General features: G+C 39.5%; 2 protein-coding genes across 2 annotated transcripts; one reads left to right on the forward strand and one right to left on the reverse strand.

Moving 5' to 3' along the window:
- The first annotated feature begins 824 nt into the window (after window positions 1-824).
- On the forward strand, window positions 825-8,166 carry LOC124415891 (Bardet-Biedl syndrome 4 protein homolog). Its single transcript, XM_046896592.1, has 10 exons — window positions 825-1,006; window positions 1,214-1,356; window positions 1,419-1,531; window positions 1,844-1,938; window positions 2,012-2,174; window positions 2,495-2,648; window positions 3,269-3,391; window positions 5,935-6,121; window positions 6,768-6,976; window positions 7,924-8,166. The coding sequence occupies exons 1-10, from the start codon at window positions 925-927 to the stop codon at window positions 8,026-8,028; spliced, it is 1,374 nt and encodes a 457-aa protein (XP_046752548.1). The 5' UTR covers window positions 825-924; the 3' UTR covers window positions 8,029-8,166.
- Window positions 8,167-13,771: 5,605 nt separating this feature from the next.
- Window positions 13,772-18,883, reverse strand: LOC124415892 (G-protein coupled receptor dmsr-1). Its single transcript, XM_046896593.1, has 4 exons — window positions 18,302-18,883; window positions 15,415-15,526; window positions 14,971-15,161; window positions 13,772-14,341 (listed from the first exon to the last, which is right to left on the reverse strand). The coding sequence occupies exons 1-4, from the start codon at window positions 18,775-18,777 to the stop codon at window positions 13,939-13,941; spliced, it is 1,182 nt and encodes a 393-aa protein (XP_046752549.1). The 5' UTR covers window positions 18,778-18,883; the 3' UTR covers window positions 13,772-13,938.
- Window positions 18,884-23,808: the final 4,925 nt, after the last annotated feature.

Below are 23,808 nucleotides of genomic sequence, written 5' to 3' on the forward strand. Positions count from 1 at the left end.
ATATTACGGTGTCTGTAAATCTCACGCTACTACTTAGTTTTCCAACAATCATTTTTGCTTGTATATATAAATATAATATTGACGTATGGTATTGCATTGACGGTTATCTCGCCCGATAGTCGAGTGTGTACGCAACGAGCACTGAATGCTAATGAACCTACTCATCTTGTCCTCTAATTTGACTAGCTACGGGATAAGAAACGCCCGGGCTGTATTAGCAGCATTTTACCAGCCATGAAATTGCTACTTGCAATTTTTTAGTGCACATACTTCATGCAAACCTGGGCGTAGTTTTATTAAGTACAATTCACTATTTATGAATGAGGATAGTTTGTTTCATTGTCAGTTATACCTTGCGATGTATATAATGCTATGAGATTTCTTTATTTAAACTTGATAAATTATTCGCTCCTTTTTTTAAATGGTCGATCGTGCATTAATTTAGCTTTGTCAGATTTGTCTATAAGTGTTCAAAACTGATGAAAATGTAAAAGTTTAATAATAAAGTGTGATATGGGAAATATATCGATTTTTCTTTTCATGATTTATATGTATATTGTAGTCGGGGTTATGAAAACGTTGTTTGAAAAAAGAATGAAAGTATATTATTAATTATAGCATAAAATAATACAGGACGATCATTTTACCAAAAAATATTTTTCTAACAGCGTGTCTTATACACTGCTATACAAAAATTGAAAAGGTATAGCAATTGATGTTCGTTAAGTTGAAGGCAAATGTGTGGGAATAAGATGTAGTTATGTAAAACGATGCACGTGGTTCTACTGAGCGCCCACGTTGCTGGGTAACAGAATGGAACAACATTCGATACTTGTCGTCGCATACTTACTAACAGCAATGCTTTCACGACAGCAAGCGAGCGCATCGATATAGTGTAAGACTGAAAACAAGTATATTTGTATAATGGCTAACAACGTGTTAAGTAACGGACGAATTCACCATTCGACGGTCCCACAAAGTTTGAGTATTGACAGAGGCAAGAAAGGTATATAATAATTAACAGTGTTTCGGAAAACTTGACGTTGTCAAGAATTTTTACTTAAGATTATTGCTAAGGTCGGTCATTTTTCATTGACACGATGTCATGACACTTTGTAAGAGAAATTTTTGGTGTGAAATTCTATATTCGGAGTTTAATTACAATCGCACGATTATCAGCAGGGAGAAAATATCATGTGAATTATTGTCACAGTTCCAGATATCCCAGCAATTGAAAGTCGAAACTGGCTAATCCATAAACATTACACACGTCACGAGTACAAAATCTGCAAGATACTCCTCGAGGAAGAATTGATAAGGTCCAACGGACACAACGAATATGCTTCTTACTTGAAGGTGATACTGTTATTCAAGAAAGTATTGATTTTTGTCGAAATCTGGAATCCAAATAATTTCAGGGGCTCATACTGAGGAAGGAAGGCAAAGTACAAGACTCGATGGATTGCTTCCAAGCTTGTTATACGGTCAATACGAGAAACATCGAAAATGTGAAGCAAATAGCCAAGTCGTTGTGAGTAAATTATTATATGACTTGCAACAGTATCACCAGAATGCTGATAGGAAAAATACACATAAGATGACTAATGATATATTCCATGACTGAGATACTTACGTACACGTTTTTTTCTTCAGTCTCGAGTAGCTAAAATTGCTATAAGCTTATAATAATGCTGGTATAATTCCTCACCGAAAAATGTCGAATAATTCATCTCGCAATTTTTTAATAACCACATGAAATTCCGCAGCTTATTTTGACAAAGAAAAAAAATAAAAAAATTTCATACCACCGGTAAAAATAAACTTCGTTGTATATTTCGAGTAGATTTTTATTAGGAAGTCACAGACGAGCACTCGAGGCGTACCTGGAGGCTGATAGAATGTGCGGGTCGCCGGACTGGGAGATTCTTTATAAGTTAGGTAAGAATAATCCGTACAAACCGTAAATATTCCGTAAAAATATCATGCAAAAATATGTCGGACCTTTCCGCAGGCGAGTGCTATACTAAATTGAATCAGCCGTCGGAGGGAAAGCGTTGCTTGAAACGAGCGATCGGCTTGACCGCCGATGAAAGGCCTTACCTAAGCTTGGCCAAGATTTACGTTGCGGAAGGTCTCGTCGCGGAAGCTGTTCAAGTCTACACGTCCGCTCTCAGGTTGGTGAATTGGCACTAAAATTTAGGGTGCAGCTGCACGAGGTGAGCCAAACTTTGCCAAACTGCCGTTGGTCGATCGAGCTCTACTCGGCTACGCTCTACTCGGCTTGATAGCTTGATTGATAATATCGGATATTGGAAGTTCGATCAAATAATCCTGGAAATTTACGCCCAATTAGTTCTGCTCGGTTGTATATAGCGCGCTGGTACCGTACGTTGTTGTGTCTACACTGCCTTAATTCCAGGACACGCCCACTGCACCTAAGCCAAGACTGTAATTCGAACCCAGCGTAATTGCATTCCTTATTGCATGTGTGCAGCGTCTGTCCAGAGAACATCGACGTCGCTGTTGAACTCGGTCTCTTGTATCTCAAGCTCGGAGACACTCAAAGGGCTTTTCAACAATTCGGACTTGCTCTCGCCCAGCAGCCAATCTGTCCGGAAGCGCTCTTGCCCATGGCTTCTGTGATGCAGGTGTGGAAACTGAGATGTTCCGTTGAATTTTCAATTCCCTGGAAGTAGATATCAGAAAATTGAAATCTGTACTACCCTTGATCAAACGGTAATTCAGTGGGTGTAGAGTCAAAAAGCAGAGTATCCACGCGATGGAAATTCTGCGATTTCAAATTTTTATACACTCGGAAATCTAGTGCATGGAATTTAAAAATGTGGAAAGGCAAAAGTGTACCTCGTGAGTAAAAAAATATAACCGACAAAACGCTGGTAGAGAAATATGTAGAAATTTCGAAGATTCAATATAGTAGCTTTTTTATATCTTTACCTTACCACATTTAAGATTGTACCAATTTATACATTTCCGCGTTTTTGGGAAATCGATATCGTGATTCTTGCGTTCTGTGGCCATTCTACTTCTCCACCATCGCCCAGAGTTCGGAATAAGTTCCGTTTCGGCCAAAGTGTTTGCTAATACAATGGCGCGTCGAGCATATTACTCTGTCGCTGACGAAGAGGTTTATAAACTCCGCCAATTGAGAAGTAAACGAAAAGTAATGGAGACGGTTCTGCGAGGGGGTCGAGAAATCGATCCGCCTGAAGGACGTGATGTACATACTTGAGTGTGTGTTTGGTTGCAGGGTCACCAGGAGTACGACGTCGCAATGTCCAAGTACAGAATAGCGGCTCAAGAGCATCCAGAGTCGGTCGCCCTGTGGAACAACATCGGGATGTGTTTCTACGGGAAACGTAAATTTGTAGCAGTGAGTGAAATTCGATACTTATATTCGCCTTAGAACTTTGGAAGTCAGTAAGATAAGCACGATTTTCTTTCCATTGTACAATGTTTGTATGTTTGACCCTCTTAAAATGGAAAATCCTAATGTAAGAAAAATGTTTGAAAATAGAAAATCTGTATAGGTATAATGTAATAGGATCAACAAGGAAAGGTCAAGTATCGCTGTTTGAGTGGAAAAAATATGTTTACATGGAGATATATTCTTATGTAGACTGGGACTCTTGCCACAGAAAATACTGCGGACGAATTTCAAGCATTACTTTCCTGCAAAAACAGAAGTCTTAGATGGATGTAAGATATTACGTGCTAGAAGGCATAGTGAGAGTTTTTGTTGGACAATAATCATGTTGCAGCTATCAATAGATCATGGATAGATAAATGAGTTTTTGAACAGGAGGGGAGAGTAAAATATCCGTTGATCTCGTACCTCGGCTGTATACAATATTTTTCTTTATATACTTTTCTTTTTTTCTATTTACTTAATTACGTGCCTTGATTTTTTATGGGAACGAATAAGTATTTTAACGGTCGAGTCTTTAAGTACACAGAATGGCAAACGATTTTTGCGAGGCATGCCGGGGAAATAACAAGAGATTATTTTATTTAATGTGTGCATGGGATGGGTAAATAATTTATTATATATTAGTAAATATAGAAATGCAGACAAAAGATGATAGAAAAAAGATTCTGAATAATTATTATACACCGATTAGTCAAGGATTAAATTTTATTCATTCTGTTCAATTTCATGCAGAAATTTTTCTATTCTTTGTTTTATACAACTTTTAATCTTTTTTTTCCATTTCGTAATTGGATTGTTATACATTATACAATAGTAAATAAAAATAAATGATTATACAGATACACATACGATAAATAATGTGATAGATATCACTACAGTTAAGGAATTAAGTATTTGAAATAAATGTCATAGTTGAAATGATTACAGGTTTCCTTTTTTTAACTCAAGTTTAGATTTTTTGAAAATTTTAATTTGTTTTTCTAAATATTTACGAAAGAAGAAACTCATCTCAGGAAAATTTTGTGAGCTGTAAATTCAGCTCGTCTGTGTTACAGAGGTAGATAATTTAAAAATTTTCACAAGATCAAGTAAACGATCAACCGGTGGGTGTTTTTCCTTTTCTAAATATTGAATTTTATCATGGTAACATTTTGTCAAACTAAAGCCACTGAATTGAGTCTTAGACAAACAGAGAAGGTAAAATTAGAGTGCTTCGATCAGAATCTTGTTGAGGATTGAATTTTCCCCGCTATCTGTAGTCTCATCTGTATTTCCGGTAATTTTATTCAACACGGGCTTCAGGGCGGCATCAATAATTACTTTCACCAAATGTTTACCGGCTCTTTTCCCCAGCTCCTTGAAAAGTTTGGACACTAATTTCTTACGACGTCCAGAAGTCTTTCGGGTTTTCATGACAAGATTGTTAGCTTCTGTGGAATAAAGACGACGGTCATGATTCAGTGTGAAAAGACAAAACGTGAAAAATAATACAAGACTTTTTCTTCGTCGTGAAACTCACCTTCGGGTAGAAAATTTCTAGAGAGTGATCCAAACTCTTCGAAATCTGCGAGGCTCGTGGGGTGCTTAGAAATCCCTCCGTCCAAACCGTCGGTTGGCATCGCAGCTGTGGCGACCACCAAAGCAGCGATTCCAAAAAGTACGAGACACAACGGGGTGATATTCATCGCTGATGTTTTAGCACAGTCTTTGGTTATAGTAATACGCTAGTTTGTGGACTGATTCATTCGGTTAGGTCTGACTTTATATATACGTCTGTGTTCGAGGCAGTAGGCTTAAAAGTTTTCTGGAAAACCACAAGATCCGTTTTAGGGAGTTGCGATAACAATGAAAGATTTCTTTTGCAATACTTAGATACTTTTGATCCACAATCAACCACATGGATTTCCCAACTATGCATGATTCAAGACCGCGCAGAAAGTATTGTTACGATTCTTCAGAAATTTCTTATGCAATTTATTTCCTCGATTGAAAAACATTCAGGTTTTTCTCCTAAACTCCTCAGAATTTTTAATATAAATTAACTATTTTTTACCGAGAAATTTCTGAGTAATATACCGGAAAACTAACTCGTAAAGAACCACTAGGAATATCTGAACAATCATAAAACGAACTGAAACTAGAAACAGACGTGCGTTTCCCACGTAGATTCCGCGGTATCGTAAGTTTTGGCAAGATTTTCCAAAGCCAGAAGACTCGCATGGGGGATAATAACTTAAGTAACAGGTGTTGATAATATCCCATATTATGTGACAATGTCATCGAAAGATTCCCAAAATTTGTGACAAATTTTTTGCAAATTTTCGTACGGCTTTTGACAATTACTGGATGGATGAAAGAATTGTAGGATAGCTGCCCTTTTTCGTTATAGATTTTTTTTTATAACTATTTTTTTACCGTCAATTATTACCATAGATAAAAGCACATTTTTAACAATTCGCATTCAAGTTGTAACTTTGGCATTTCAGGCGATCACCTGCTTGAAGAGGGCACACTATCTGAACCCGCTTTCCCCGTCGTCAGCCTTCAACTTGGGCATCGTTCTTCTCTCTACTGGACAGCCCGCCTCAGCTGCCATTTATCTTTGCAACGCAGCAGCCTCAAGCACATCCGTAAGCTTGAAACAAGCTGGACAAACTTACATGCTATTGGGAGGTCAGTGTGGGATGTGAAAATTTGGAAGTTAGCTTTTCTCGAAAGTTTCTGCCATCTTGCCGCAAAGATTCGTCTGACAAATGTCTGTGTGGCATATAAAAAATAGAACAATGCAACAGATTTCTAAAATGATTTTATAGGTCAGTTTTAGTCAAATGTTCAAACCAGAATTTATTACGTTTTTAAATACATGCACCTACCGGAAATTCTCTTAGAAAAATTTAACATAGGTGTAATAATTATCTGTGAAAAGTTGCAATACTCGTGTCGATATAAAGTGAAAATTTTTTTTCGAGTTTTGATCAAAATTTCGTATATCTATAACAATGTAACCAAAAAATTTCATCCAAGGTTTAATTCCATAGTTTCGTTAGTATTCACGGCTAATTCTCTGTTTGATAATGGGAAAAACTTGCCAAAGATACCAGCTTTATTTCCATTTCATGAAAACCAAGTAGATTTTCTCTTCAGGCTGTTATAAACTAAATCAAGGAAGTTTCAAGTGAGGCTGTGTCTCAAAAAATTAAGCTACAGGGTGTTGTTTAGACCCCAAAAGTACGGAAATTCAAAGCGCAAGTGAAGACTGCATGGCCGGGTATTTTTTGCCCGAAGTTATGGCCAAAAATTTTTTTTATTTGCTGTCCAGTTGCCCTGAAGCAGCTGGAGGATTATGAGGGAGCAGAAAAGGCGATGACTAAAGCTTACAGCCTAACGCCTCGGGATCCCTTGGTCTTAGTCAACTTCGCGGTAATCATGGAAGCTGGAGGGAAGAGGCAACGTGCTTCCGACCTTCTCGTGGAACTCAGTGACGTGCTTGCAACTGTAAACGACAACCCTTCGCAGTACAGTTCCGAGGTAATTTTAGATATAATTCGATATGCACGAGCTTTTTTTTGTCGTGTTTTTTGCGATTACTCATCGCGAACACAGCGACTTGTAGGTGAAAAACGTTTCACGAATTTCCATGTCCTATTTGCATTAACTGCCCACGTCAATGTCCCCCAAGCTACGCCTGTTCTATCTCTGGAACCCGAATACAGTTTCGAATTTCTAATGGTTGGGAGATTTGTTGTCTGGAAAAGCTTCGATCGTTTCGAAAAGCATCGAATGACGTTGAGCCAGTGAGCAATTATGCGTCTGTTTCGCATTTCTCGGAAAAGTTCCCACGTTATCGAATCCCTTCGGGGCTTTGCATTACGCCTGACGGTTTTTGATCAACTATACACGCACTGCGTCAGAAAAGGAAAATGAGATATGAATTAGACGATCAAATTATAGACGAGCGTAACGAAGAAACGGAAATTCCTCGCGTCTTGGGTTCGGTTTCCGTTCTATCACTCGTCGTTATGATACGATAGGAACTTGTCTTCTCGCGGAGCAAAAATTTCCTGAAAGCAGAATACTACTCCAAAGCTTGTCTTGTCATTCGACGAGGGTCTGGCAGGTTAATGGATTTGCGAATCGACAATTCCCGGGGGATCTTATCCGTGTAGTTTCAAGCCGACGTGGCACGGACTATACGGTTTATCCTGGGGCGGTACTCGATCTACCCCACGTACAATTCTTAGACTAATTAATTAACAACGGATTACAGAGATCGGCGATACGCAGCCTTCTTGTTTGTTCATCTCTGCGGTCAGACGTTCAGTGTTCCGGACGTCAATCGCAGCTGTCGATTTCCTTTTCTTCTTACCATGTTAATATGCGGAGTTGATAGAAATGGCTTCGTTGCTTTGGATCCCTCCCCTTCGAAATTGATGAGCCCTTCGAAATTGTGTTATTCAATTTCTGACAATTTTCAGATTACTGAGACCGCCCGGAAGTTGTCTTCGAAGTTGGAGCAGACCGAGGAAGAAACTCCTGCATCAATAGCGGGAGCTCGAACTCTGAGCGACGACGAGGTTTAATGTAATTTGACGGTATTGGTTGTTCTGAATACAGTATTCAAGGCTGAGGAACTCTAACGTGAATCAATCGCGAGAAGTTCTGTAAAAACGGTCTGCAATACATCATAATACAATTGTTCGGCTGGTGAACTGGAAATTTCATTACAATATTCCTACCTCGAACCGCTAATCATGCACTGAAGATTCAAGAATCAGAAACATTAGAGTCGATTCGTTTTGGTGAATCTTTTAAAGAGACTTTATATAACGCGAGAATATTGTAGGCGTTTTTTCACACGTATTTTTCGTACCAGTACCAGTAGTAGAAAGTACCAGAAAGTACCAGTTTCTTAGACGGTCCAATGAATCTGCGAACGTGCATGCACAGAGTACTGAAAATGCCACTTTTAAGTCCTAGGAGTGGAAAGTGGTCTTTTCTGTACTGCGCGCATGCACTGTCGCGAACGAATCTAACATTACGTGACCATAACCTCAATTCGTGCTGCGTGAAAAAGCGCGTAATACTCTTTTCATATAAAGTGACCTTCCCCCGGTAAATTCTGTGCTAATGAAATTGAACTAAGGTTACGCTTACATTTCACTTCGATGACACTTTGATTTCACGGTGTAATTAAGAATTTTTTACGCTGTATTTTTACTTTCTCTGCGGTAAACAATGAACCTGCAAGGAAAATTTTCGACTCCCCCACCAGAGTAATACTGAAATCGAAAATATTTCTTACTCCACTGAAATTATACATTGAATTCTGAATTCATACTTCTGATTGAAAACAGACTTAAAACCCACCGAAATTAAATGATGCGAAAATATTTCACTTAAAAAAAAAAAAAAAAAAACGATTATCAGTGATATTTTGGTGATACCAGAGTGGATTTTCCGAGTGTAATTTTGGAAAAACTGCGGTGGAAAAATTTCACAACTACACCGCAGAACTAAGTACAATTTCAGTGATTAACTGGGACATCACTGATCTCAGGGTCCACTGAAAAAAAGTCTAATAACACGGTTGGACTGGATCCATAGGGTCGATCCTATGATGTCGAGCTCGTGACCATGCGTCGCTAATTACCATTTGCAAAGTTATAATTCGGCTCCGATAATATTCTCCGAAAACATGCGTCCAGTAGCGTAGCTTCTGCATCGAGGTGACTAGCGTAGGGTTGAATTAGGTACGACCAATTTAACCGGGCAGGGAGGTTGGGCCTAATGAGAGCTTGAATCTTCCCCTGGGATCGGTCGTCATTTGCCAACTATGGGGTTTGTGTGGGTAGCGATATCGCCGCAAAGGAAGGAATCGACTGCCACTGGCAATTTGTATAGATAGCCGCGGGCACGTGAGCTTACGAACTTGACTTCTCTCGGTCACGAGATGACATTTCTCTGGAAAATTCCACCCCGGATATATTCGCTTAGAGGGATGATCACCGATACCTGCAACTTGATCCGTTAACCGTATTTATATACCCCAGAAACACTGAATTGTTATGCATATTAGGGGTGAGAGTGATTTTGAAAAGGACATGTGTTGAGACTCTCAAAAAAATATCAATAACCGTACCATCTTTTCCAAATATTTCAAGAATAGGTCCATGATGGGATTTCTTTGACGGATTTTTTTTTTTTACTAACAATTTCCAAAAAATCCTCAAAACTTACATTTTTCACTTTGAACATTTCTAGACTGGTTTCATTATCAAGTTGACGTAACAATAAAAAAATTAGACAAAACTCACTCCTAGGGTGAGGGTCAAACGTATATGTATATGGCTAGTAATAAAACGTGTGTGGTAAATGTACCGTGTAATGTATACACTTGAAAACGTCACTGAGCGTAATGATGCGGATGTGTAGGTGCATTTTTCTCTCTAACGTTACAAGCGATTTAATCCTTGATTCAACCGAGCACGAAGGGAAAAATTCTCTAACGAACTTGCTACAGTGTCGTTAATACTGCAGGTAAATCCGTATGCGAAAGTGAAGTTGAAAAATCTGCGCAATCTGTTTTACATTCTAGATTTTTACCGCGAAAATACAAATACAAATCTTCCAGGATATACGCCCTCTTCAAAATGGAAGAGAATTAGCGTATCCTCTTTAAGGATTAGAGAGTTTGCGGTTTCGGGGATGGAAACGAAGTTGGTTACTTGATGGATTACGAAGAAGGGAAGTGAGTTTGGCGATTCGCGACTGGCTCACGCGTATTGATTAAAAGTTTACCTGCCGCTTGATAAATGTTGTACAGTTTACAGTCATCAAGTATATCTTCTGTACCTGTACAATGTACCGCTGAAGTAGAAAGTTTAAGGCTAAAGTCATTCTTGGGGCGGCCAAAACTGCAGATCCGATTAATAGGAAACGACTGAAAGAATTATATAAAAGAAAAAAAAAATGATACATTTTTTCAATAGAGCAAAACTTTTTTGACTTGAACTTGAACACTTGTAATGATTATTCTAGTACGAGGTAGAAATATTAATTTAAATTCACTGGAAAAGTTAAACGCAATTTGTGCGCTTCGTTTAACTTGAGCGAAAGTGAAAGGAACGCTCGCGTCAATATGGTAAAAAGGTGATTATAAAAAAAGTAACTAACTATAAAACTGAGAGTATAACAATAATATTTTGCATCCATAATAAATTTATTCGATGCATAGAGCTTTATCCAGTTTTCAAAGCTAGATCGCGTTGTGATTGCACGATTTTCTATACTTACACGCTTAATTTGTTATTTTTTCAGATCAAGTTGAAAATAATTACAGTGTTTTTATATTTACAAAGTGTTGCTTTTCCGAAATTTTCGAAACTTATACCGTTTAAATAAAACACCATCTTCCATGGTGGTGAAATGGATAATTATTTCACTGGTTATTTTCGGAAGAACTAATTGGCAGAAATTCGAGAGGGTCGGGTAAAGAATTATTCTCGTTTTATCGAATTATTTTAATAAGTATACCGCAGATCTCTTCAGCATAATAAAGCACATCGATATAAACACGAACTTATTGAATTCATATTTCTGTTTCAGTTGAAGCGATCAGATTTCGTACTTATTTATACAACGATATTATGTCAAGTGCTAAATCAGCTTAGTATTTCGCGTTTGTTATTTATACGTAAATTTATTCGTTTATTAATACAATGCTTAAATATTTATATTCACACGTTATTTTAAAGTTCACTCGCGAACACAATTATATTCAGTCACTCGTTATAAGCAGCTCAGTTTTCCAGCCAGGCTCATTAGCTGGAAATCTTTGCTGCCTAATCGATCTTTAATCATATTATCAACTATATAATAACATTAAGACATTACAGTGATAATTAACTAGACTAAATTTATAATCCTGACCGTTGGTAAAAATTTGTATTCCTTATGATTAGATAACCACGTTTTTATTTCAACTCTCGTCTTCGTTTACCCTCATTATTTTTACACCGCAACAAATTTTTCGATACATACAGGTACATACATAAATATTCATACGATCATTAAACGTTGCTATTTCGCCAAACTGCCAATTTTCGATCTACAAATAATCAACAAACTTCAGCTAACCGCAATTATATAATACAAATGCCTGTCGTCGTCTCGTTACTTTTCCAATCACATTCATAAGTCAGATATCATCTGAGGTACACAGAAAAGGAAAAGCGAGCTGAACGATTAAAACAGAAAGAAAAAAAGAAGCACGAGATCAAGGAGGGAAAGCATCGAATCGTGACGAATTTGCCCTGCGTTTCTCTGCGCTTGAAACGTGAAACTTGATTTTTCCGTAATTGATGTAAAGTCGGTCAATATAGTTCACAGAGCCACGAGAGGCGGGTAATTAATGAAATTAAATCGGCAGGCACAGCTAATTGATTTAGCTACAATGAAGGAGTTTCACCGAGAGGAGAGTGTTTCGTTCTATTTATTTCCTTTTCTCCTCCCTCTGGCCGAGTAGGTTTTTTTAAGGACCAGGATTTTTCCTTAGACCTTATTCACCCCGGATCCATCGCCCCGATTTCTACGGTTGAACGAAAGTCATCCGAGGAAGAGGATAAAACTGTTTTCTGCTTCGCGGGCTCGGCGAACCCTCCCTACGTCCACATCCCACCCTCTGTAACCATGCTAACGCAATATCCATGTATTTTCAATTTTCTCGCTTCGCCTCGGTATAATATCTAAACGAGTTTCAATTTCTGCATAGATAACAGCTATATCCGAAAGATAAAATCTAACAGAAACGTTTGTGCATCGCTAACGGAATTGCGGTATGATTTTGAGAATTTTTCACCCGGAAAATGGACCCGTGAAATAAAAGATCCCGACGTTATCTCGGTCTTAGATATTCACTCGATTTTTTTACGTTCATTATAATCCCCACGGAATTGAAATCTTTCGCCTCAGAATTTTGTCGAAGTGAATCTTTTTTTTTTAATATTTCGATTTTGATTTCCAATTCCCTGACGTCCAAGGTGAGGAGAAACCTCAATTTCGGATGTTTAATGTCCACTTACAAATGTTTGTTCAACGATACGTTTTTCTAAGATCGGTCAAACAGACTATGAAAGAAACCATGAAATAATATCGAAATAATTCACGACCTCACATTTTTTGGCGGTGAAAAAACAGCGATATAGATTCTCGTAAAAACGTTCCTTCAAATACTTTTTTTGGCACTTTAAGGATCATCCGTTGACAAATCTAATAGCCTAAGGATTATCGTTGATAAACTCGATAACTTGTCGACAACTTTTCCGGGAATAAGAATAAAAATTTATCGAAGATTATTCTATAGATTTTAATGTAATTGCAATATCAATTTTATATATACTCACACAATTTGATCACACAACAGAGGGTTTGGGGTAAGAATTCGGGAAAAAATGGCATCCGATGGTGACGTTTGGGACGTAAGTAGAGATTTATATTTGTAGAAGAAACAGCCGTTTGTTGTTGCTGGCTCGAATTTTAAACGAGGTTGTCGCCACTTGCTCTTTATCGAAAAAAACGAATACCTAGTTGTGTAATACCTATAAATATACATCCTGGCCTTCCGGTGCATCGAGTCCTCTGGGATGTAAACTTTGACGGCAATTGGATGATCTAATTTCTTGCGACAAGAGCGAGTACTGAGCTTAAAAATCGAGTTAAATTTTTGTTCTGACGTAAATCACCTTACAGTCCCCCCCCCCCCCCCCCCCCCGCTTTTTTCGTGCAGCGTATAGCAATGCATATTTTTCCTTAAGTTAGTTTTTTCAAGACTGTGACCGTACTTTCAACAAGAGAAGAAGGAACTTACACGGTTTAAAATATGCAAAATGAGATTGCCTCTGGATTTAATTTTGAGTAAACACACAGCGTCCGATGCTTTCAGAAAACGAAGAGTACACACTGACGAAAAATTTCATTTGTTATAGTTGCCAAAGAAAATTAAACTTGGAATCACGAGAAAATTGGATACAAGTAAATATTTATATTAATCACAGTTGTCAGTATGTACTAGATTTTCCGCTAAATGCAATATTAAATCTGTTCCCTTGATTTCCTAATTTTGTTAAATTAAATATCATCCAAGACATGAAATTATTGCAAAAGTTACAAGAAAAATATAGTACGAGTGAGCATGTAATAAGAAATATAATAGAAACAAATACCTACTTATAGATTTTCTGGTTACACCTAATAAGCTCATTTATTCTCATTTTATAGACAAAAGTATATTCTCGTCTATGATAAAAAGTGAACATAGTGAACTAAAAATTTCTCTCGGCGCGCCATCGTCGAGTTTTTCAAAGATGAGAAAATACAGACACGAGGGTTTTTGCACAGCCAATAAGTGCGAGGCACTGCAGGGGGTGAAACGCACACAACAGACGGAAGGGTTAAAAGCAGCTGACTTGAATCGGGGCATTGCAAGGCCTGTATCATACATAAGTGCTCTGTATATCGGTCTGCTGCGTGGCAGGATGCCACTTCTTCATTATCCTGGGTTTAAAAAGGTGGCCGAAGGTCGTCCTGAATTGCCGTGACATCGAGCAGTAGAGAATGAAGTTAATGGCGCCGTTCAGGAGCGCGAGGATGTCCATAATCTCCCCCAAGCTGTGATAGCAGTTCCGGAAGAAACACTCTCCCAGCACGGCTGAAAGCAGGCCCAGAATCCCCTGCGGGAATTCGGTGACGAGGAAGAGGAGCAGCACGGCAACCATCATCCGAGTTGTCCGGTCGGTCCGTCTCTCGGACTTGCTGGCTCTCCGGGAACCCCCGTTTTTCATTGTGTTAATGGCACACGGATTGTAATCCCTCAGCGCCTGTTTTCTTCCCTTCGCCCTGTTGAATAGATACAATTTTTCCTCTCATTCACGCTTCGTTAAAGTCTCGTCTTCGTAGTACAAACGTAGAAAAGTTGCCGAGAGTCAAGAGAGTGACGAAATTTCTTTTCTTTTTTTTTTTTTTTTTTTTTTTTTTATCAAATAACCGGTAATTTTTGCACTACTTTTCAAATTTGGAAACTTTTAATACACCGTGAAAAGTAGGTATAGTCGATTATTTTTTTATCAAAAAATATCAACGATTTCTCCGTTTTCCTTTTCAACGACTCTCGTTTCTACTAGGTTGACAAATCGTCTTAGTGAAAGCCTGACACAAGCAGTCTGATCCGAAAGCTGCATCCACCCGTCAAACCTGAGCTTTTCCGGGTTAACCAATGCGCGTTAGTTTTGTTTCAGGGTTAAAGTTTGTCTGTTAGGTTCAGTGAATCGTGACGTCATGTCAGAAATGAGTTCATATCTAAAAGTTTTTAGAATTTTGGTATCAAATTCAAAGACATTTTCCGGCTATTCAAGGACATTGGAAACAGAATATTTCTACGAGAAAAATTCGAGATTAGTTTCCAGGACTTTTGAAGGACGAGAATGATTAAAGGACATCTCCAATGCAGGGCTACACAGCTGGCTTACCTGTACAAGGCCTTGATCAGCCAGCAGCTAATGACGGTCAAAATCAGACAGGGAAGAAGCTTGACGACGACGCCCAACATCCAAAAGTTCAACTGAATAAGGAACCTCTTTCCCGTCGTGTTTGCGTCCATCGCATCGACGTAGTAGAGTATTTCCACCCGGCCATTTTCCTCCAGGCTTTCCTCCCTGATCTGCAAACAAGGATTCGGTCATCCCGACGATTCGTTTCAATCACCGTTACGCGACCTACAGGGTGTCCGATTTCGAAAAATATGCTCAAGTATATCATCAAGAGGGGTCATCAGACAAGCATCGAGTTTTTGGGTCCAGTGAGGCCCAACTTTTGTTTGTCCCGCATTATTGTTTAGTGTTCGACGTATTTCAACATATTTTGAAAAATCAGACACCCTGTAGAATCAAAATCTGTAAATAAAGTGAACTCACCCCGAAGACCAGATAGCTTGGAGCGCAGGCGATGAAAGGGGCGAGGAAACTGCTCCAGAGTGCGACTCTGCACCGAGCAGCGGTGCACCAGGCATGATTGTGTTGGGGGAACCTGAAATGGTTGAAAATCCAGTAATAATTGTCCATGGCAGAAAGGAAAATTGTTTCAGAGGTTACAAGCATTCCGAAAAATTATAACCGGGCGTGGATTGGCCGGCGTATGAGAGTCGGGGCTTCTCTCTGGATCCCATTTTTATGCAAAGTTAGATCTTCCCCTCGGGAGTGAAGCCTGGAATTTGTATTATACCGGTGAATTTTTATGCCCACCATTTCGACCGTACGTCACCTTTGATAGGGAACAGTATGTGCCGCGTTCCGCACTCAGGTCGTAAAGTTGCCCGAGGAGAACTCGATGTTAACGGATTTATAAATATTTATATGAACCCAATTCCTCCCTCGCTCTCATATACCTACTATGTGATATACCGGAATTGGAAGACGCGTCGTTCGCGCCATGGACCTCTTCACGCGTTATAAATTGCGTCGTTGAGTCTATAGGCGATCGGATTACGTGAATTCCGCGGTCCGTTGCTCCTGGCCATCTTTCTTCCTCCCTTTTTCTTAACGTTTTGGTGAAACTCAGTCCCTTGACTGCTTCCTTTCGGCGCTGTTTACACCTTTGATCAACCCCTTGTGTCACTTCCGGCGCCTCTGTCAGACGCCTACTGCTTTTTGTAAACCCTGCAGTGTCAACGGTTCGCACAGTAATGGCCTCAGCCACCTTGCCATTTTTTTTTTACCAAACTTTTTCCACCAGCCTGACACACGAGACTGTTTTCACTCTCCAGACATTTTCCATAATTTATTTGCGCAGCTCATATTTCCTACCTTTCAACGAAACTTTGTCCTGTATTTCATCCAACGTGTAAGGTACCTGGCCACCCGGTGTCGGGGATGATATTCCGGCTGCGCTTTGTCAGATTTTTAAATAACGGGATGACGGATCAGGCAATTTTCGTTATTCGAGTTTATTCTGTAGTAATATAAGTAACCACTTAGTTATATTTTGACTGATTGTAAACCCAGAATTCTTGCTCTTGGCTCTTCCTTCTAACCGGTTAAAATTTAATTATGTTACCGTCTTAATTTATTCCTGCCGACACAACGACTGTAGAATTCTGGAAGAGGGTGACTTAGTTGGTGTTGAAACAGCGTCCCGTTGATTTTTTGCCTGGTCCCTTTCACCTCATCTTTTATTTCGTTTTGCCAGGACCACATTAGGCTCAAAAAGCCGAAAAGGTGCTGAATTCAAACTTTTGTGTTACTTGCTTAGAAAACTTTGTTAGAAAGTTGAAAAATCAGGATCCCAAGAGCAGCAACACGCGCCATCAGACTCGGTCATATAAAACCATGACGAAAAATTTATGAGGGTTTCTTTCGAGGGCCACTATTTCGTAGAAATTTATTTTAGCTTCGTAGCACTTAGGCGGTACGATTATCGTTTTGGAAAACAGAAACGCGTTAATATTGCGGAATAAATCTGGTCCGTTAAGGCTGAGAAAACAAACCCAAGGCTCTTCATCGCGAAATAACTTTACGACCTATGTTAGGAAAATATATAATATTCGATATAGTGCGCACTGGAGAATGATCTTCCTTCCAAAGATACGGTCAGACGGTTGAGTTACGAGCTCAGAATTGGGGCTTGCGAAGGCTCACGATCGCGGGAATTCGTCGAAGTGCTTTTTCGTTGGCTTGACGAAACATCACTGAACATTTGTTTGATCAGACCCTAAACTGTGGACGAAATTTCGGGGAGTGACAATTCAGTTAGAGAGGCCGTTCAGCTTGGCTTGTGGTCCCGAATCTCGAATCGATGTAAGAGGAATAAAGAGGAAGAAAAAATCAGTCCAATCCATTTGCTCGCCGTGTCCTTATCGCGGTGAGCAAGAAGTCAATAAAAATGGATTTCCAACCGGGTTGGATTCCAGGGGAGGGGGCGAAGAAAGCACCAGGACCACTTTCACTTTGGTGGTCTATGTAAAACGGTTTTCACCACGTTAATTCTCGGAAACTTTTGCTATCGAGGAAAATGGACTCGAAGATACCAGAGATACCAGAAACCTGAACCTTAATCCCGTACCCTAATCGGACAGGGATCACTTCCAAGGGTGAAGCTTAAGCGTCCAACTCGACGGAGGTCCATAGTGCATTGGCAATGTTTTGGTTCCACGAGATTACCTAATTGCCGCCATGACTGAGAGATTTCGCGGGGGTACAACGGGATTGTCATCATGTAAGGATAATCTCTGGAATCGTTTCTGAACCGATTCCTGAATCAGTAAGTCGTCAGGATGTGATATTCATTCGTTATAACCTGCAGTCAGTTTGAGCGACAAGCCAGAGGCAATTGGGGTCCGATTTGAAGCGGAAAATTAGCGGTCAGCTCGTGCAATTGCAGTGAAATATATATCCACAAAGGCAATTCCATACCGAGGTAAACTGGTTCAATCAAAATCCATGGCAGTCCCCGAAGCGAATTTGATCCTATCGACTGCTTTTAACGTTTACGTCGCATCAACCACGAATTTTATAGCCTCCAATGACGTTTCCGTGTTCCGTTTTTTATCGGATGTAACTAAATCTGCAGGATTTACCATGACAGTGCAAAGTTAGTCGAGCAGGTTGATTCCTTCTCGATACATTCCCGTACAAAGCTAGCTCCTAAATTTGGCAATCCTTTATCTCACATATCCTGAAGTGTTTTTCATCGTATTATGACGAACGACCACAAGCTCTAGCTACCAGCTAAAAATATGTGGACATAAATTCAATTCAATTCTTTCAAAAATTAGGGTGCAATCGATTGGTGGAAGGATTCACTGACCTGATAGCGATGTATCTCCAGACCGCAAGAGTGAGGGTCAATCCTATGCTGATGGTGTGGAGGGCTTGGCCAAAGTGCATGTGAAAGAGCACGAAGACCGCCCAGCCATAAGGGAAGACTTTGTGTCCTGGAAGGATGAGGTACTTGTAAACGGCGAATGGAACGTACTCGAACATGACGAGCATGTCGGCGGTGGCAAGTCCTGTGAGTATGCGATTGATGGGAGCCGAAGCCATGTCCTTCCGGGTGAGAACTACGATGTTCAGCATATTCGCGACGCTTCCGAATATGCAGACTATCAGGGCAACGTAGCCGTGGTAGACCTTGTAGGAGAGGGCAAGGTCACGAACTACGCCGTTGCAGTAGCAGTACTTGTCGTCGGACGAAGGAATGGTGAAGTTGTTTAGGTAGTCGATGTCCTCCTCGGTTATGTTCAGCTTTTTGTACAAGTCCGACAAGTTCTGGTGGCGATTCATCGTCGTTGATTCGTGCAACAAGTGCTTGAGGTAGAATAGCGATCAGCTGATTCGCATCAGGCTGGACTTCAGCCAGGTTGTGCATCACATCTCCGTCCAGGTTTGTAGCTCTTGATACCAACGACTACAGCTTCATTTCCGGTTCCATACTTTATCGCGAAGAATTGTCAGCTCGTTCTGTGGTGCTGCTGATCACTTTTATCTGCAGGGTGCCACTGTTGACAGAAAAATCAAAATGGTGTCTGATAACTAGGTCCAGTTGCGTTTGGTTGGAAAATACAACTCGTCAACGTTGTGACGTCTGATTTTGACAAATGCGTTTTACACCAATGCGGCATAGATATCGGGCAGCATCTGGTGCAGTTATCAATATTTGACGTAGTTATTTACTTTAGTAATGCGGCCAACTTCTGATCATCGTCGGTATCGTTCGCGGAAACCGAGGATTTCAGAGTAACTCACGTTTGACGTTGAGGAATGAAATAATAATTCAAATGTTATGACGAACCAGACTTCGTTCTATCAAAACATCGATTTAAGACCGTGGTCTGAGAAATCAAAAGCGTTCAACGGAGATGAATCCAAAGATGAATACATCAGACGAACCTGACAAGTTGCATAGAATCGATAAATTTAATCACGTATAAATATGATTCTTGGGATTGGACGCGAAAGGATCGAACGCCGATGCGAGGAACAGTTGGAACCCGAGCTTTCTTGGAGTCGGTCAAAACTTTAAGGTTTTCACTTTGCATTGCTCGTTTTTTAATCTTCTTTCAGCAGCTGTGACGTTTCATTTGAATTGGAGTTTCGAGACGCGTTTATGCTTCCTGCGGTGCGACAGCCAAACCCTTAAACCTAGAAATAGACCGAAAGGAAAACAGTTCGGTTGGTATTGCGGCAATACGCGGTCAGTATAAAATTTCGAGAGAAGCCCGTCGGTGGAACGAGCTTTTATTCCGAAGTATCGCCGAGGGACCGATTATGGAAAAAGGTGGTTCGCAATTTTTGCGGGAAGAAGAGAGAATTGTCATTCGCTTATAGCACTCCAACCTCACTGTGAAAAATAGGTGCTCCGATATTTTTTTGCAATCGTTGTTCACTGAGTCTCGAGAAAAGTATCGAAAATTTTATTAAAGTAGAGCAGATGTTTTTGCAATTCTTTGAAAATATTTTATACTGCGTAAATATTATGCAATCACAGTTCTGTTAATTTTGCAAATCACCAGAGGATTTGTCACGGAGTTTTTAAATGGAATATAAGAATGGCAAAATAATTATAATCATTAAATTATAATCACTTAATTATAAGGTTAATTATTACGTAATAAACTTGCCAAGGCGGCTTTTAATGGGCCTCCGCATACCGTCATAAATTCTTTTGAAATGTGCAACAAGCTTTTTTTTAATGTACCTAATTTTACCCCTAATTTTTAATAACCGAGAGTTCAAATGCAGCTTAAGGATAAAGTTTTTATACCCACCCCATCTATGGAGATAAAACGAAGTAAAAATTTCATGGATATGAATAAGAAAAAAAACAAAAATTCGATTTGCCAGTGAATCCGTATTTTTTTTTTTTTTTTTTTATCAAATGTATGTACAGTACTTTGCGGATTACGTGGAACGATATTTATTTATTGATTTACGACGCGGGCTTTGTCGAACTAATTGATAATTTAATATACGAAAATTTAAGCGTTATGTATAATAACGCTGTTGCTATCGGTTTATTAGACGTCGGTACGTGTTACAAGTAAGCCTCTTTTTCAATGTTCAAAACACCGCAATTTGTTTCTCGGCGATTGATCTGCCGGATAAGTTCTTTTTCAAATATAAATGTAAAAGCTCCAACAATTGGCAGTGTACAATGTACTTTTTTCCCTTGATTATATTAAACTTGTTCAACATGGTACAGCGAACTTTTTCAAAATTTCAAAACATGATTACTCAAACTATTTAACTTCCGATTGTAGCGATTGCTATTAACATAAGTTAAAAATAATAGATGCGTCGATTAGTTGAGTTCAAAAAAATAATCGAACGTAACTCGATTGAATCTGAAAAATAAATTGATTAATTGATTGTTTCGTATTTTTTTGAAACGGTGAATGTGAACCCAAAATTATGTAAATTTCGGCACACAGTCTTAACAGTGAAAACGTTTTTTGATCATTCATAGTTTCATTAAAAATATTTTTCAACATCAGGTAAAAATATTCATCCAATTTTCACGTATTAAAAGAGAATGTTAATAATTGATATTGCATTGCGTCGTTCGTGGGAGTAAAAAACAAAAGCCGTATATGCGGAGAAATAATATTGAGTCAATCGATTAATTTTGTAAGTTTGCAAAATATTCGTTTTCGAATCAATTATTTTTGTTCCTCCTTAATCCATTAAAAGCTCGCCCATACGTTTCCAGAGATGCTGAAAAAAAGTAAAAATTTTGTAAAACTTGAAGGTCCTCGTTTCTCGGGGAAAAATATTCTCGTCCCTTTATCATCACCTTGCAGATAAGCTCAGTGTATACGAATATCGCGACAGGGTAATATCCCCGAGGAAATCAAAATTCGAAGACGAATCGTCCCGCAGGTGCGTCTGCGTTGATCAGCAAGACGACGAATGAAATTCGCGCAACTACAGAGGAGTATAAAACATGAGGTGGTTTGCGACTCGCGAACAGATGTTTCAATTTGTCGTCTAGAGTATTCCGTCTTCGCCCCGGCTCAACTTATTTGCAAATATACGATTTTCACCAGACGAGAAGCAACCGAAGAACGGCTTGTTTGAATTTCATTTTATTTCGAAAACGTGAAAGATTGAATTCTCGACGTCTTAATAAGTCAATCACGTGACTAAAATAATCCGAGAATGAAATTCCGGTTCGTTTTCGCTCCCAGTTTTTTCCGCACTAGTGTTTTCTTTCTCGTTGCGTAGTCGAGTGCTTGGATTTGAAAACCGGCTCGACGATGGTGTCTGGGAAGTTTCAAAAATATTAACTTACAGTTTATACTCCCGGATCAGCTCGCCAAGGCTCTATAAATTATCTCTCTTCTCTTTTCTTTGCCAGCTTTTCATCAGGCCAGGAATAGAGGCGCTGGAAAAAATACATTCTCACCGACTGCACGTTGCGCATGCATGCAGGGATAATTCTCCTACCGTATCGTAATACCTTTAATTCCTCGGATCAAGCAAACTGCGCGATTCGACCGGCAAACTAAAAGTATTTGCTCCTATCTGTAATTATACAGTTAATGCAGGCCGGCGCAGTTCGGTTCGTTTTCTCTTATCTCGGACAATTATTGTTACAATTATCACAGCTGGCCATCCACAATCTCCTATCAATTCAGCTTCGGGGGAATCACGCGAGAGAGAGAGAAAGAGAAAGATTTGCTCTTCGATTGGCTGGAACGCATTCAGCAAACCGTGCAACGTATCGTCACGTCGACCGGGTTTAATTTCGTTCCAATTATGCGGATATCAGCGTTTTTTGAAAAAAGTAAAAGGAGAAAATCGCTTTTGAGTGACCTGTTTTCCGTTGATATTCTTACCGAGGATTTTTTTGTTCAAACAAATTACGATTAACAGTTTATCTGCGCGATAATTTATTAAGATATGAAGAAGTCTGGTTACGTCGATGATTCATTTCGTTAAACTCACGGGAACTCGCAGTTGGTTTCATTAAATTAGCAAAATGCAAATGTCGATAAAACGCGTTAAAAAAAATTTGGATACGTCACAGAGATAAACTTCACGTGTAGTTCAAATTTCTGATACCGGATATTACCGAGAAGGATGAGACTTGGAATCTTGAGAAATCCTTTGGACCAACATCGACTGGAACAGTAGAACGTTTGTCAGTACCCAACCTGAGAAAAAAAAATAGCCTGCAAATCGGCGAAAGCATGCCTCTGATTAAAGATCCTTAGGATCAAAATTTCGATCAGTGAGTGATCTCGAGATTCGGTGAAAGCGCACAGTACAGCCTTTCCAAGTATTTTTAACGCCTAGAGCATTTCATCCGTAGAATCGCCGGTTTTGAATACAGATTTTATCAGGATACGTCGGTCTTCTATCTCTCTCTCCGTTTCGCTTTTATGCCTCTCGATGATGGGATCAAAGGGTTCTTCTCATCTTCCGGGCCGATGCGCCTTTTAATTTTGCCCGTATTGTTCTCGTCGTCAACTGTTCAATTTCCTCAAATCGACTCACCCCCGTCCTTTGATCCTACGATCTGCGTTATTATCGACATTGTTTATTATTCTACAAAGGAAAAAGAAATGTGGAAAAAGTAGCAAGAAAACTCCGACAGGTTTCACCCCTTCTAAAGTACTTTCCAGACCTCGCTTTCTTCAACTTTTTTCCTGTGTCCAAGGACCTGCCTCCTGTTATCCAGCCCGGATATTCAAACTATCAGAATTCGGCGAATGAATCGCTGCATGTCGAAGACAGAAACGTAAGTCGATTCTCCAGACCGAATCCTTGTGATCCACCCACCACCTCTTTCGATGATAAAACGACGTCTTGTAAACATCAAGTTTCTTCCTGACGCTACAGAGCAGTCCAGCCTGTTTGATATCCTCGGATGTGCTTCGAATTATAAAATGTATATTAGGTGCAGCCTGTCTTGGACAGATTGAAGGAACACAATTGAACCACCCTTTGAAAATCGGTTACCGATCGTATCCACGCTTTTGTTACGAAAATAATATAAAATCACTGTCTTCTCTCCGCGAGTCCTGTAGCCGTTGGGCCTTTTGTCCGACGCAGGACAATTTCGATATCCTGAGAACATCTCTTGGAGGACATATTTTTCCATTGAAGAAACCAAGGCGCTGAGTTAACAGAGGGTTGTTGTACCCGGCTGACAGTGACGCTAATTGCACCTTCACCCGATCGACCTATTTCAAGGATAACGCACACACAGAAAATTCTTTTACGAAACAAAAAGATCGGAGAGACGCGTCAGTGGAATATAACAATTTTTCGGAATGCACAGGATGAAAATTAGTGCCTAGAATTTTCTAC

Source organism: Diprion similis, chromosome 2, assembly GCF_021155765.1.
Source record: "Diprion similis isolate iyDipSimi1 chromosome 2, iyDipSimi1.1, whole genome shotgun sequence".
NCBI classification, from domain to species: domain Eukaryota; kingdom Metazoa; phylum Arthropoda; class Insecta; order Hymenoptera; family Diprionidae; genus Diprion; species Diprion similis.